Source organism: Pygoscelis adeliae, unplaced genomic scaffold (assembly GCF_000699105.1).
Source record: "Pygoscelis adeliae isolate BGI_AS28 unplaced genomic scaffold, ASM69910v1 Scaffold68, whole genome shotgun sequence".
Taxonomy (NCBI): domain Eukaryota; kingdom Metazoa; phylum Chordata; class Aves; order Sphenisciformes; family Spheniscidae; genus Pygoscelis; species Pygoscelis adeliae.
In genome coordinates, this window is record NW_008825501.1 from 847,512 (window position 1) to 863,662 (window position 16,151).

General features: G+C 36.8%; 1 protein-coding gene across 1 annotated transcript in view; it reads left to right on the plus strand.

The window, feature by feature from the left end:
• The window catches only part of RIT2 (Ras-like without CAAX 2), a 187,976-nt gene that overhangs the window by 46,386 nt on the left and 125,439 nt on the right, over positions 1–16,151 (plus strand). Inside the window, exon 2 of the mRNA XM_009331536.1 lies at positions 6,011–6,067. Coding sequence (XP_009329811.1) covers positions 6,011–6,067 — 57 coding nt within the window. The remainder of the gene's footprint in view (positions 1–6,010; positions 6,068–16,151) is intronic.

Below are 16,151 nucleotides of genomic sequence, written 5' to 3' on the forward strand. Positions count from 1 at the left end.
ATAGGGTCATTTAAGTTATCCCTGGTTATGACAAAGCAATGTTTTCTGTATGGAAACTTCTCCCTGGAAAGCAAGAGGCTCTTTATAAAATGTTTGAGATCAAAAGCACGTAGTATTTTAGGAAAACAAACATTCATTTCCATTGCTGATATTAGCTGAAGACCTGATTATAGCTGTTATCTATATTAAAACATCATACAATAAATTAACATTTTCCCCACCTAAAATTGAGAACACAGGGGAAAATTCCCTAAAAGAACCTTCAGTGTCACTAATTCAAGCCAACTCTCTCACTTAGGAAGCAACTTAAAATCAAAGAGGTTTCTTTCCTCTTCCATCCATGTTTGAATTCTGTTTCAGAAAATCCCTCATCTGATGGCTAGAAATATTTTCTAATTTGTAGCCTGAATTTGTTCATAGCTAGCATCTCCCATTTGTTTCACAGCCAAATTTCCCTTTGGCTTTAATAGCTTTTCTTTTTCTCGGTTGCCTTTTACCTTGATTTATTAAACTTGCAGAAACAGAACATACATAAAATCTTCCTCAGACTGTATTTAGAGTTTTTCTAACTTTTTTTTATTGGTGTCTCCAGCCATTTAAAGTTGCTGTGATTGTTAATGCAATTCAGAGAGCAGATAGGATTTTGGAAAAACTACTGTCTTCACCTATTGCTGTTCATCATGTATATGTTTGCACATTGTTATTACAAAGTCTATTTGATAAGTCTCAATGGGCAAAAGAATGATTGTAAATGACTTTTTACTTGACAAGTCGATCTAAAAATTCAGGAATGAGCTCCAAAAGAGTTAGTTATAAGGATGTTTGTCATTTTTCCAAGCCAATGAAACAGAAGTCAACATTCCAGTTTTCAGGCATGAACATTTGAAAAGATCATACATTTTAGAAGGTGATACCTAGGGTCTTGTGGGTTTGAAACCATCAGAAAGACCAGAACTGTTCAAACTATCTAGTATTTCAGAGATAAAATAGTAGTAATAAAATGCTTCAGTCTAGTTGCTGAAATAGTAAAACTTTGATATTGTAACATTTTTACATATTTAGTTTATACAAACACCTTATCAAAAGAATAAAAACAGTTAGGTTGAACATGCCCTGGCCAGGTTTTTAGAAAGTTATTTAATTTTACAGATTGATAGAGGCAAGGATGTCTCTTAAACTTTTAGCATATTTGTGACTTTTTCTGTTCTGTGACAAAGTCTCTTCCTATGGTGCATATTTTGTTAATATGATCTACTGTTCTGTTTTCAGACTCTAGCTTCTTTGCTACTTTCTCTATGCTAATAATACCTATATGGTTCTTCTTTTCTCATGAACTTCATGAACTAATCTATAAATACACTGACTTTACCATATTAGATTATTTTAGGGCCGTCTCCCATGAAGGTAAAGATCCACTGGAATAGTGGATCTAAGCTAAAGTGAATCAACCATACGGAATCACAGATCTCTGAGTCACAACTACTGTGGTCATTTGTTAGACTATTTAAAGTGTAGGATGTTGTGATGAGGGTAAAGATTCTTTTGGAAACGGATTAATATATGATCATACACAGCACCCAGGAGAGTATGACTATGTGGAAGTTCTTGGATGAATAAAGAGGGATAGGAAGCTCAGGATGAGATATTCACATCAGGGATACTATTACCATAAAGAATATTGTGTAAGATCGCAACGTACTCTCCAGCCTTGAAAAAGAGCTGTAGGACTACTTTCAAAGTTGTTGGTACAAATCAAATTTAGAACAAATTAGAAGGACAGTGGGATTCTACTCTACCTGCTTGCACAACTATATGGGTATTGAAGCATTTTTTCTATTAACCTATAGGTCGACATAAACACATATATTTTTAAAAGTTGATACCTTCCTTTACATGAAATTTAGTATGGCTGTACTGATCAAAAGGATGCTTTAGAGTAAATAATATAACCTCAGCCTTTTTCTAAGCATGACATTTCGTACTGGGAGGTAAAGAAATTATTATTGGGAAGAGAGTAGGAATTATATTGAAAGTAGCAGACAGGACTGAGTTCATTATTCATGGAAAACATATATATTTCAGTGCCAGCAGAGATATCATGTATACCATTCTAGACAGGTAATGAACATTGGATAAGCATAATTGGAAACAACTAAAAATGAAATGCAGGATCTGAACCCCTTTTTTATTTTGAAAACACGAGAGAAATTTAAAGTTATATAGTTACTCGTGCATATCAGGCTTACATTTATTCAACTGAGGCAATCTGTACTTGCTTAGCCACAGATGGATATAACGAAGAGGTTATTCATCTGAAACAATGATCCTTTTACTTATAGTAGTTGCCATGTGATGTACATGCCCCATTTAAATGGAATGATCTTCACAGTGTTATAAAATATTCATTAAAAATTTTCAGGCAACTTGCTGTTCAAAATGTTTCACAATATCTACTGTGGATTAAAAGGTGTTTTGGTGGGTTTTTTTTAATCATTTTTTAACTGACTCTGCTTTGACATGTATATGTATTTATTCAAATATCGGTCTTATCCATTTATTCTGTTTTAATATCCTGTTTTAAAGCCACATTTTGATGCAATGCTTTATGTATGGCATAAATTAGAGTTAAAGGTGCCTAATTTATAGATCTGTAAAAATTTAGAGCAGTATTATTTGGATTTCCAAAGGAAAATGGTCACAACAATATCTGATGATGGTTTGGATTTGTTAAGTGTGAGTGTTAATTTATATGGAAATAAAGATAACGGGTAAGAAAAAAAGGGGGGACCAAGGAGAATATTTTCATAAAGCAGCATGGAATACCCATACCATTTTGGTATTAGTTTTCAAAATTAATTCACTCTGGAAAATGACTTTGGAGCTGATGTTAATATCGGTGAAGAAGTCAGTGTATTCCAGCTGAGGTAGCTGTCCCGCTGGGGAGCCCAAACAGATAATAAACAGGTCTAATTCCCAAGGTTCCAGCTGAGTTGTGTGGTTTCATGCCAGCGGTGACTGAGCCTTCTTTTGCTCTGGGAAGCATTCCACCAACTTCTGACCATCATTCAGAACTAATTTCTGCATGTCCAGCAGCCAAACCTGTGGAAGGTCTGGTAAATCTGGACAGAACTGTTGTTGTACATCAGACCTGATGTTTCGAAACTTTGTTCCCCATTCTCATAGAGTAAGGAAGGGGTTTGTGGTTCGAAGTCAAAAGTTAGTTGTTCCTTTCCCTTAGGGGAAGTGGCCTGTTATGCCTGCTCTGAAAATTCTTGCTGCACTAACATTCAGTAGGGTTTAACAGAAAATCATAATTCCTATTTTAAAGAACACACAGAGGAAGAGGGTTTGCAATTCTCACCTCTTATACACCAGTTTCCGTATTTTACATTGTAATTCAGTGATTAAAAAGATCAGACAGTGTACCTCAATTCCTTCTGTCTGAGGAAACAAAACTGTGTAACCTATTTCTGGGAGAGGGTGCTAATCCCCATGCAAGAGGTGACAAGCACTAAGGAGGCCAAAGAGGTTCCTTACCCTGGTGATTAGGAGGAGCCCTTGACAAAGGGATGTCATGGAAGCAGTTGTGGGACAAAATGCATGTAAAAGGAAGCTTTTATTCACCATTTCCCTAGCCAGCGGACTGTAAGATGTTTCCATTTCTTTATGCAGAGTGCTTCTGTGAACACGTTTCTCAAATTCTGTACCTCTCCAGATTCATTTTATATATAGCCAAATCAGCTCATACAGAGCTCTGGACTGAGACGAGGATCAGGCATATACAAGTCAGTATTGTTGCACTTGACATTTCAAGACATAAGTTCCTCTTCAGATCTGCCTCTAAAGCACTGTGTGCAGCCTAGGTTCCTGTGAAACTTTTGATGATGCATATTCACACTCACAGAGTGGTCCGGGAGACATAAATTTTACATGTCCCAGTAGCTAACATTTTGCACGTTACAGTTGAAAGTCAGCGTGATGCTTCCAAGTGATTTCAGTCCTCTTAGATCCTGTGGATTTAATAAGGATATAAATGACGTACTGATTTGGGGCTGTCTCAGGAGAGAGCAAAAATGTTTACCATTAGTTCTGGGTATCCTCTGGGGATCAGTTATAACAACAGATTTTGTGACGCAGGCATAGCTCCAAAAGGAAACAGAATGAGATCAGATACAGAGTAGTTTTCTTTTTAAAAAAAAAAAAAAAAAACTTGGCAAGGAAAAGCAGCAGGTAGTGAAACAATTTGAATTCATTTGTGGTACAGGTCCTCAGAAAGCTCAAAATATGTAGGCAGAAACATATGAACAGCATCTCTGCTAGCTGCCTCTGCTTCTCAGCAAACTAGGCAGATCACGTTGGACATCAATTTATTCTTCATAAACCACTAACAGTTATCAGATGGAGGTGCCTAAAAATCTGTCGTGATTAAAAAAACAGGTGTCCTGGAAATGAAAATGTCCAAACATACACAGTACTTAAAAGTAATGCATCTGACGACAGATAATATAGAAGACATGAGTGTCACTGCACGTAGATTTATTCCCCTATAATATGTATAGGCTGAATGAGCTTTTTTTACACAGTTACGCTCTCTGAGTTACTATGAATTTATAATGCTGTTTCTTAATATTTATATTTGTCTACACTAAAGATGCAATAATTTATTAACATGGTAATAAATGTTTAATACTCCTTGTCTGTGTCATTTTGTAAAACTATCTCCTTAACCCCCAGATTCTTGAAAATATAAGGAGGACAAACATTAACCTAAAAAATGCTGTTTTGAAAATGGGTGTATTTATATGCAGAATTTTTAAAACGTCACGTCTTGTTCATAACCTCTGCTATTGGAGGTAACTGAGATGTTCAAGACATAAGGCAGAATCTCATGTTCGGTTTAATGTGTTGTGACTGGTAGTTATCATTCAGGTGGCGTATTTTTTTTAAACAAATGGCCACACAGCAACTATAGTGGAATTTTAACGCAGGCATTAAAAAACCATGAAAAATTAAAATAATGAAATTGGCTTAAAAATCAAGCAATATTTAAAAAAAATAAATCTGTTGGGTCCTATTTTTTTTCCCCTTCTGTTCAATTGGAATTCAATTGTTTCACTTTTGAGGGTCTTTTCTTCACAGCTTTCAGTGTTAGGTAGATTCCTTTACTTTTCAAATGAACTGAGGTTTAAGCTCCAGAGGAAAAACATCAAAGACAACATAACTTCCCATGTTGTTCTTATAGCTGATGGTATTACTGTGACCACTGACTACCCAAACCTACTTTTGTGGTTATTCAAAGTCCATGAACTTTAGATGGCACGTTGGAAACTCATGGTTGGACAGGATATGGATGTTTCTGGCTTTCTACATAAATTGTAATTTCACTTCCAGAGCGCTACCTGTTCCGCTCTGATGCAAAACAATTTTCCTGAAGACTCGTAACTTCCCTAAAATTTCTGAAAGCAAGGAATATTCAGCCAGAAAACAATCTGTTCAGAAGAAACCAAGCTCTAGGTAGTTAACAGAAGCATTTGTCTGCTGTATCAAGCTTAATGAGTTAGGTATCCCTAAAACGCACCAGAAATCTAATCAGGTACTGCAGTTAGTGGCATTGTGTAATATCATGAAAACTTTTATGAACCAGCCTTGTAAATTATATTTTATATTTCCTTCATGGCAATTTTCATCTGTAGACAATATCAGGTTAACAGTATTTACCAAGTGTCAAAAAGATGTAACATATTAATACAGCAATTGATAAAATGCAGTTTAAAAAAGAAGAAATTAAGACAAATAAAGAAGTTTAATTCATATTTTTTTCCATTTATCAGTTCTTTGTTATCACTGTAACGCCAATGCATTCTTGTAACTGTAGACATAAGACCGACTTTTGACTCACTTTCTAAGCTAATACTTGGATGAGTGAATTCTCTGCTTGATCTTTTCCCTGTTGTCATTTAAAGACAGTAATATAATTCTTTTTTCTTCCCTCTGTCTTCCTCATCTCCAGCAATGACAATGCAGTTCATAAGCCATCGTTTCCCTGACTATCATGATCCAACTATAGGTGAGTAGAGATTATTCTCTTCTTCATCCCTTTCAATCTCTCTGCCTATTCAAGCTTGCCATACAGTGAGAAACTGCTCCTAAATAACACTTAGATAGAAGCAAGATTTATAAACTTTAGATTAAACCTTAATTTTGTGATGACAATTAAATTGTGTCATGGTCATACCATAGGTATTTCTTCCTGAAATGCTTTGTACAAAATCTCTTTCACCAACAGATTTGTGGCTTCGTGCTCTATAACTACTAATGGCTGTGCAATTATAATCACAGAAACCAAAAATCGTACAAGATAGAAAGCAATCTTTCAAAATACTGAGATAATGTAAAAACTCCAGGCTGGAGTGTGTTTTTAAAAGTTTTGTTATTTTAGTACTGTTTTCCACTTTTAAACACTTGACCTTTTCTAGAAAAATCAAGTGCCTACTGAATTCAATATACAGGAGTTGTGCTCTGGGGTCACATACTCTGCTAACTCCATTGAGTTTACCTGCATTGTAACCTTAAGTAATGATAAATATTCACATGTATCTGCAATACACTGAAAGTCATCATCTTTAGATGCTGACCATTGCATGACTATATGGCTGGAGTACAATGGGACAGTCTGAGCTGGAAGAGAGATCTGGGATGAATTCTGGTTGGCTGAACTGAATTTATATTTCTAAATCAGTTAAATCAAAATGGCTGTGGCAAAAATTGTGTCTCATTAAAACATTTCAAATGTTTTTCCCCCTTCTAAGTTGGGTACAGATTTGGATTATATTTACAGAGTATAAAACTGAGTAATTTAATGCCTTGAACAGCCCCAGATTCCTGTTGTATTGGGTATCATCTATTCACATCCTGCTGGACACTGGGTGGACACCAAGTTGAGCGTTAGCCAGCGATGTGCCCTTGCAGCAAAGAAGGCTCATGGTATCCTGGGCTGCATTAGGAGGAATGCTGACAACAGGTTGAGGGAGGTGATCCTTCCCCTCTCCTCAGGACAGCTGAGGCAACACCTGAAGTACTGTGTCCAGTTCTGGGCTCCCCAGTACAGGAGAGTATTGGCACAGGTCGCCCAGAGAGATTGTGGAGTCTCCATCCTTGAAGATACTCAAAACTGTATAGACATAGTCCTGGGCAGCCTGCTCTAGCGAGCCCTGCTTGAGCAGGGCTTTGGACCAGATGACCTCTGGAGGTTCCTGACAACCTCAACCTTTCTGTGACTCTATGATGTCAAGAATGGTTGTCAAAAGACTGTTGTGTTTGGTTTTTTTTTTCTTCTTCCTTGCTGTTGAGCATCTTTTGGGCACTACTGTAATCATCAATATCAATGAATGTAGTAAAAAATGTATGTCACATTGAGGTAGAAATCAGCAGAACCGAATGTTTATTCATTTAAGGGTGGCTTTATTAGTTAGTTTTACTTATACTAAAAAGTCCTTGCATTTATAGGGACTATCCATGTGTAATATTTAGTTATACCTAGGAGAATATGGCAGAATCTGGGTCTGATAAGTGGGAGGCACTAAAAATATTAACATTTACACAGATTCCTTTGGGGGGGGGGATTTTTTTCCACCCCCCTCAGCCAAAGCAATTTTTTGTTATTTTTGAAATTTTCAAATATTTCAAATTCAGGTTTAACCTGTATAAAATTACTGCATTGCTAAGTAGAGCAGCTAATGGTAATACTTATTTTAATTTGTTATTTCTATAGTATTCCACATTTCCTGGATATTAACTCCTGGTAAATTGTGGTATTTTAATGATGTAAAAAAAAAAAAAAAAGATGGATAAACTCTTCATACCATTAGTAATTTTATAACCATTAAAAATATTACAAAATAAAAATGAGATGTGTCAACTCTAAAGAAGGCAAAACTATTATGGAATTTCTGCAAATTCATTTGTTGCACTCAGGAAAAAAATAATAAATCTAATTGGAAGAGAGGAGCATTAGTTACTGACACCATTAAGTTTTGTACATACACCCATCTTTATTATTAAATATCCACCTGCCATCTGTATTTATCCATATATTGTATCTTGTCATAATCTTAACTTATTGGTCTCTAGACACTACCACAATATGAATAATAGATAATCATAAAGAGAAGGCAAGCTTATGATACATTATAAGTACATACTGCAGGAATACTTAGAGGACCTAATGAGGATGAAGGTCTCCTTGAGTAAGAGACAGCTTCTACTCAGTAAAACCAACACTCTAAATAGAAGAGGGAGGGAGATAGAGAACAGAGAAATGAAATATTGAATGCAAACTCACACAGATGGCTAGAGGCAGAACTGGAAGTATGACTCTGAGTTTTCTCTGTTCAGCACTTCTGTCTCTCAGAACATGCTGAGGACATCCTGAGAAAGGCTTATTTCTATTCATGCTCTAAAACATGTACTAAACAGCAGAGTATGATCTTGGGCTAAGTACGTATGTTTCCTCTTGGGTAGATATGTAGTATGGCCCCTCAAAATTGGACATAAAACCAAAAAACAAATAGAAGGAATTGTTTGTTTTCTGACCTGTAATAACAAACAAATACATATAAAAATCTCAGTACACTGAAAAAGTTTATAGTGTTGAGATTGCTTTTACTACTTTTGAGCCCCTGGTCTCAAATCACAGAATTCATCTCATTTTTTTTGTACATCCACTGATAGGCATATTTTAACTATTTTCCATCAGTCTACAAAAAATTAGGTGATCCAAAATAAACATATCCAGGGCCAAAACTATGCTGATGCCAGGAGTTGATAGAGGAGAGGTCATTCCTCGAAAGTTGCAAGGAGCTAACCACAAACAGATGCTTTGTGTCACGGGGAAGTTATCATGTTGGGGCAGAACAGCGATCTGTCTAGTCAGAGTTTTGTTTCTCATAGTAACCCAGCAGCAGATGATGAGGAAAGAAAAAAAAAAAAAAAAACCAGCTGCATATGAAATGTACCTTCACTCTGGCAGAGTGGCAAAGCAGAAAATTGAACACAGCTTTTCAGCTGTGTCGAGATCACTGATCTCTCTGGCTATCAATATATTGCCTTTCTTTTGTGTCATACATTTTAGGCTACTTTCATTCCTCAGCAATTTGTATCTTGTTTATGGAACTCATGAGCTGTCCTGAACTTCTCTGGGCATACTGACCTCAGATTTTAGTGTACTTCTTTGGAAATAACGTATTCTGCCTACCTGTGGTTTTATTTCTCTTTGGGCATTTAAAGGAACAACAGTTTCCGTAGGTGTCACTGAGAGGATAATATTCTCTGGAAGTAACAAAAGAAGTTCTATGATGTGTTTGAATGATAATCCATGGATTTTCAGTATTTGCCGACCTGCTGAGTCTACTATTCTCCAGTTGACCTTTAAGATAAGGTCTATTGTTTCTTTTGCTTTACACAGACATAAGAATTAGTAAATAAATACATATTTTTCCTAACTTTCTTGCACTAGCATCTCCATTCTCTATGTTTTCTGTGGTGTGGAATTGTGGCAGCAATGACCACGATACTTCACTGTACAAATTTAGCCATGATTTAAGTAGGTAGTGCTGACAGAATTGATACTGTACTTCCTTGCATTTGATGGGGCTTTTTCTAAGAGCTGTCCTAATAGAAATGGGGGGTTGGGGGCTGTAAAATGGAGGGGCCTTTGTAAATAACATCATTGTCTTTTAAATCCCAGAAGTCTATCATTGTCAGTTTTACGGGAAAGACTTCAATGGCCCCTGGGGCTACTAAATGTTTATAACTTCATCCATTTTAAGTTTTCATTGTCCACCTTAAGTGTTGACATGGGAGTGGAATAATAGTTTCAGCTGTTTTTCATTTCTGTAGATTCTTGTGAAATATATTTGCATCTAGATAATGAAGACAGGGGACAATAAACCACTCCCAAAGCACATGAGCATAGGACTGATATAATCTGGTTGATATTCTAGTTTAAAAGCAGAACCAAACCGCATTCAGTCCATACAAAGGATCCACAAAACCATCTTGTATGATCAGTTAGGAACACATAAAAAACCTGAAACAAGGAATCTACAATAGTTTTTGCTCTGACTTAAAAATAAATGGCTGTCAACGAGTTTTCATATTTTATTTCACAGAAGCCCAGATCTTTTCAATTCTAAGAAATGTTCTGAAGTTTGATTCTTTTGGTATAAAGAACACGTTTCATGTGCTGACCTATTCCTTTCTACATAGAAGCATACCCATGGGCGATTGACTTTTGATGGTTTTTAAAAGATTTGTTTTCTCCTGATTTTATTTTTATTTTATACTTCATCTGTAAACTAATAAGACAGTGAGCTTTGAAGGGAATCTAAAGATGAGAATATATTTCTCTTTTGTCTAGTCCAACATGAGACTACGGTGAAAATTGCTTAGTGTTACTGAGCAGAGAATACAGAGAAGTCCTTTCCCTTTAATATGCTGCCAAATGTTCTTCCTCCCACTTCTGCTTCCCTCCAAAAACAGTTAGGAATTTATCCTAAATATTGTTCAGTAATAATCATATAGCTTTAAAAATTCAGAGGCACTATTTTTCCCTTTTTTGTGACAGTCCCTAGGAACCTGGTTTTTCCCTATCATTCCTTTTCATTGTGGTTCAATATTATGTTATTAATGCATTAGAGTTTTCTCTTCTACAGTGACTCATATCTCTAGCAATATAGTAGAAATATACAATTGGAATATAATGGTGCTTTGTAGTTACAACTTTTTTTCTGTTATCCACTGACATTTTTGAAATATTACGGGGAATCTTGTTGATCACCGAAAGCTGCTGCTACTGTGAGATGAGGCAGAATTTTTGTTAAAAGGATATTTCAGTTGCTACATTGTATGATATATGTGCTCATAGATTTGTATGTCAAATGCATACATATATTTCAAATGTGTTAATTTTGATCCTAAAAGTGCTGTGCAAATAGATTTAGAACTATTTACATGTTTTCCCTTCTGTGTTTATCATTTATAGAAGGAATACCTATACTTTTGAAGAATTTACTGGATGTTGTGATGGATATTCCAGCACTCCTTTAAGTCCAAGACATTTTAAAGACTAGTATGGATTTATTTGAGGGAAGAGATTGCTTTTTGTTCTGGGTTTGTTTGTTTTGGGTTTTTTTTTTTTGCAAGTAAGTGTACATTTTTGTTCCAATAGGAATTTATTCAGAGAAGTCCTTTGTACGGTGTGGATCAGACATACGGTGTCAAAATAAATGATCACAATAAGTGGTCCCTTCTGATGTATGAAACTGTCTTTTATTTTAGCTGGTTGTCTTAGTTTGGAAAAGCTGATAAGATTTCGAGAAACTCAAACTGCAGACATTATATACAGATATAAATAAATGTGCATACACATAAATACACAGATCATAGAATCATAGAATCATAGAATCATAGAATAGAATAGTTTGGGTTGGAAGGGACCTCTGAAGGTCATCTAGTCCAACCCCACTGTCATGAGCAGGGACATCTTCAACTAGATCAGGTTGCTCAGAGCCCCGTCCAACCTGACCTGGAATGTTTCCAGGGATGGGGCATCCACCACCTCTCTGGGCAACCTGTCCCAGTGCTTCATCACCCTCAGTGTAAAAAATTGCTTCCTTATATCTAGTCTAAATCTCCCCTTTTTTAGTTTAAAGGCATTCCCCCTTGTCCTGTCGCAACAGGCCCTGCTGAAATGTTTGCCGCCATCTTTTTTATAAGCCCCCTTCAAGTACTGATAGGCTGCAATAAGTTCTCCCTGGACCCTTCTCTTCTCCAGGCTGAACAACCCCAACTCTCTCAGCCTTTCTTCAGAGGAGAGGTGTTCCATCCCCCTGATCATTTTTGTGACCCTCCTCTGGACCCGCTCCAACAGCTCCACGTCTTTCTTATGTGTCAGTATTTGTTTAAAATATAGAGTAAACATTGACTAAAGAGTTAAATGCTACCTGAAGTGCTAATTTTAATGCTGTCACTGAGATTAATGCCACTTCAAGATAAAGTGGGAATAATGACTGTATTTTAGGCTTGCTACAAACATTGCAGTTCAGAATTTTGAGACAGAAACATATTATTTTTGTAAGTAAATGGAGAGGGGAAGGAGGAAATTCTTTTAGTATTAGACTGTGTGTGGGCAAAATTTTGGCGGTTAGCATTTCATGAAAATGAAATTATTTCAGCACACATTTAATATTTAATTGTAGTCAACAATGGGAACAATTTCCAAGTGGCAGTAGATGTGATCATTTTCTGGAAAAATGGATAAGAGCAATTTACACTCTGCACAGTCTTTGGCAATATCACAGAGAGTTAATGCAAGTAGAGTGGCAGGAAAGGAAGCATGACATAGTGTAGCAAACTGGACAGCCTCCAAGATGCTCATTAGCCATGTGACTAATCTTAAAATGAATACATAATGCAAACGAGATGCGAAAGCAGCTTCCTGTTTTGGTGAGATATCACTGCATGAGATTGTGTCAAATGAGCAGTTGAGGGCATTAAGGCTGTGTCAATGTCACACTTTAATTGAAATGGGTGTGGGATGGGAGGCACTTTAGCATTAAGCACATGAATTTCCATGAGGTTTCCTAACGAAGTAATGCATTCACCAATGCATCAAATAAAACACATTTAAACCCATCTTTAATAAGATGGTGGAAATGCACGGGTGAATTTGAGAAAAAAGATAAAATGGGACTGAAAATATTCTAAGGTTATATAATGTGTACCAAAAAATGTCTGTGTGATAAAGAATATTATATCTGTTTTCAAGGTACAAAAAAGAAAAAGGATAAAGCAAGGGAAATACGAACTCATTAGTAATGACAGAGTGAAAGAAGACAAAGATGGGACACATCTAATAGATCAAGAGAGGGACATCTTGCCACAAAAATACTATTCAAATTCATTTTTAGGGTACAAAAGTTTCTAGATAATTTCTACTATTATCTAAGATGTGTATATGTGTATACTCCGTCCCTAATTTCATTCTCATTCTCATTTTTCCATAGAAGGTAAAATATTTGGATTGGACTGAACAAGCCACAACTGGTTTTGAGCTCCAAAATTATTGTTTTTCAAAAAATTAATATGATTGATACCTAAATAGTCACCACTGCCTTTCATTCATCATTCTCCATACATTTAGTAGCCTTATCTGAGACTGGATAAACAACTCATACAAAATTATCTGGAACCAGTACAATTTGTCTCCAAAGACTGTCTCCAAGGGTATTCAGACTGATTGTGTAGACATAGCTAAATTGCCTTTGTTTGTGTTCCATATTCTTCATCATTTAAAATGAGGAATGGAGAATATATAAGAATACTGGTGTATGCGTTTGAACCATAATCCTAAACCTGTGTTCTATTATTAGTTTTCATTTTTCTAGCTGTTGGTATTATCTGCATCATACGTCACATTAAGAGGTTAATACTTTCCATATAAAACATTTTGACTTACGTACACGAAGAAAAGCAAACAGAGATTATGCTTACTATGTTAGGACTAAGCCTTACATTCAGACACCTAAATTAAAATGTCTACACGAGCTGTGTATCTAGGTTCTGGCTTTGTGGGTTTCAGGACGACTTAGAAGTGGAGATTTAGGTCTTTCTCATTTCCCTTATCGCAGGCTCTGAGAGCCATTTGAGATGTCCTACAGTATCCTGCTTTGGTTCAGGTTCCTGATCCAGAATGCTGTGGATCTCCCACAGGTCTTGTCTCGTCATCATCTGGCCCCCTGTGGATGTGACACAGGACCTTTGGGCACCAGAGCCCTTCTAGTCCAGTAAAGGAAAGCGAGACAAGATTCCTGAGAGCGTATCAAATAGCAAGAGTCATGTGTGGGCAGCTGAATAGAGTCTATACTTCCATTAAGTGTAAGGAGATTTTAGATACCTACCTTGCATGTAGACACATATTTTGCAGCTGTCTAAATGTAGGTGCCTGAATCTGAACTGCAGTGCCTTCCCTGACAGCTTGTCAGAACAAGGGCCTTCACAGATCATCATGATATCTCTCAGAGTGTCTGGATAGATCACCTGCAGTGAAGGGAGGAAAATGCAGAGTGGGACTTCCCATGCAGAATCCTTGTTAAGGTGGCAAAAGAAAGGAGAACATTGGCATGTGTCTGGCAACACAGGTGCTCCCACCATAAGATTAAAAAAGCCCATGAATAGAAAAGGAGGGCGTAATATTAAGAAATTAAGAATGCAAAAAGTGCCTAAGCTGCTCAGTTAGTTTAGATTTCAGTGAGGCAACAAAATACCTTCTGCTTAGTGTTGTTATTATATCCTGTCATGAAGGGAAATAGAAATTGTTTGAAGCCATGGAGAATGGAAACTGGTAAATCATAGCAGATCTTTCTGTATATGATGAAAACAATTTGATTAAAAAAAAAAAAATCCCATTTCTCTTGGGAAGAATTAGTTGTAAAGTTGGTAGTTTTCCTCCAAAGAGCAGATTAATGATAGTTGGATCACCTCTCAATATTTCAGTCTGAGCTATATCCTCTAACTTAGATACATTCTCAGCTCAAGATGGGCTTTGATTCTTTACCCCTTCCTCTGTTGAGAACTTCAGTATTTTCCTCATTAATGAAACAGTCTGGCCCCATTCTAAATATGCTGTGTTGCTCAGATAAACTATCTCTAGCTCTGCTGTTAAATTTTATTTCTTGGGACTTTGATAAGCCGATTATTCAGTCCTAAACGGTTTGCAGACTTCATGTAAGAAATAACCAAAGCAACCAATTACGTTTCCCTGTCCATACTCAAGACTAATCACTTCTAAAATCCTGGACACACACTTAATGTCTGCTACTGCTTTGCCACATTCATATTTTCTTACAAATGCAACTCATCATGCAATTATTTGAAGGCTGTTTATGCCAGGTGACAGCTCACTGTCACTTAGCGTTTTCAGACACACGGGAAACAGTGCTTAATCTAGTAATTTTCCTTTGCTAATATCTCTGATATAAACAATAGCAGACAAACAAATGCAGTCTATGTCTTTCTAGGGAGTAGGTGGCCCAGAGACCTGTCCCTACAGCTGTCATTTTCTCCCTATCATTTCACCAAACACCTCCTCAAAGGTTGGAGGTTAATCAGAACACCTTGATGAGCATTTAGGCTTGCAGTTTAGTCTTGGAAATGCATCCATCACTCATGCCCTTAGAAAACGTACCGCAGCAGCTATGCTAGCAGATTCACTTCAGCCACAGCGGTACCAGACAGCAGCTACCGTTGTGAGTCTCTGCAGCACACGGTGAGTCCTCAGGGAAGGGAATAGCATATAGAGGAGACCCAGTGTAGAGCTATCTTATTTCTTTACCCTGAATCACGAAGAAGGAGTGATGGATGAACTATCACCTGTTAGGAACAGACTTTGGAGGCTCTGCAATAGGTTGTAGTTTTGTGAGATGGGATGAGACAAATCTAACAACTCATTTGTGTGGAAAAGGAGGAAATCCCACTTTTCATCTCTGCCCTTCTCCCAGCCTTATTGGCTCCCTGGCATTCATTGGACAATTTTACAGGCTGGTTGAAGAGTAGTCCAGAAGAAAACTAAGCCACCCCAACACAGAATAATTGTCTACCAGGTTAGTGAGTTTAATCTCTTTAGTAAAAACAATGCAGCAAGCTCAAAAAGTGGCAAAAGGGACAGTGTAGAACCACCTATGGGGAAATGGGAGTCTAAGCGGGGATGAAAGAGAAAAGAGATCCTTTTATTTCTGGGACAGGCAAGATGTGAAAGCTGAGTCAACCATCTCATGCAGAGTTACTCTCAGACATCAGCCTGTGGGCCAAAATTCCTTCCTAAACTGATCTCTGTTCTCAAAGACAATAGGCATACTTACCTGTGTTAAAAATGTAGATGGATTCAAAAACCATTTAGGTAAAGTATTGGAGGGAAAAAAAATCCATCAAGGGCTGTTAAAAACAAAGATTCTGCTTCCAGTTTAGAAGGGTTCTTGAGGTGCAAATAACTGGAAGCTGAAACAATATGCCAAGCAAAAATCATTGCGGGATTCCCTGGGCCATTGGTCACTCTCCAAAAGAGGAAAATGGATTAGATGGACTATTGATCTTCT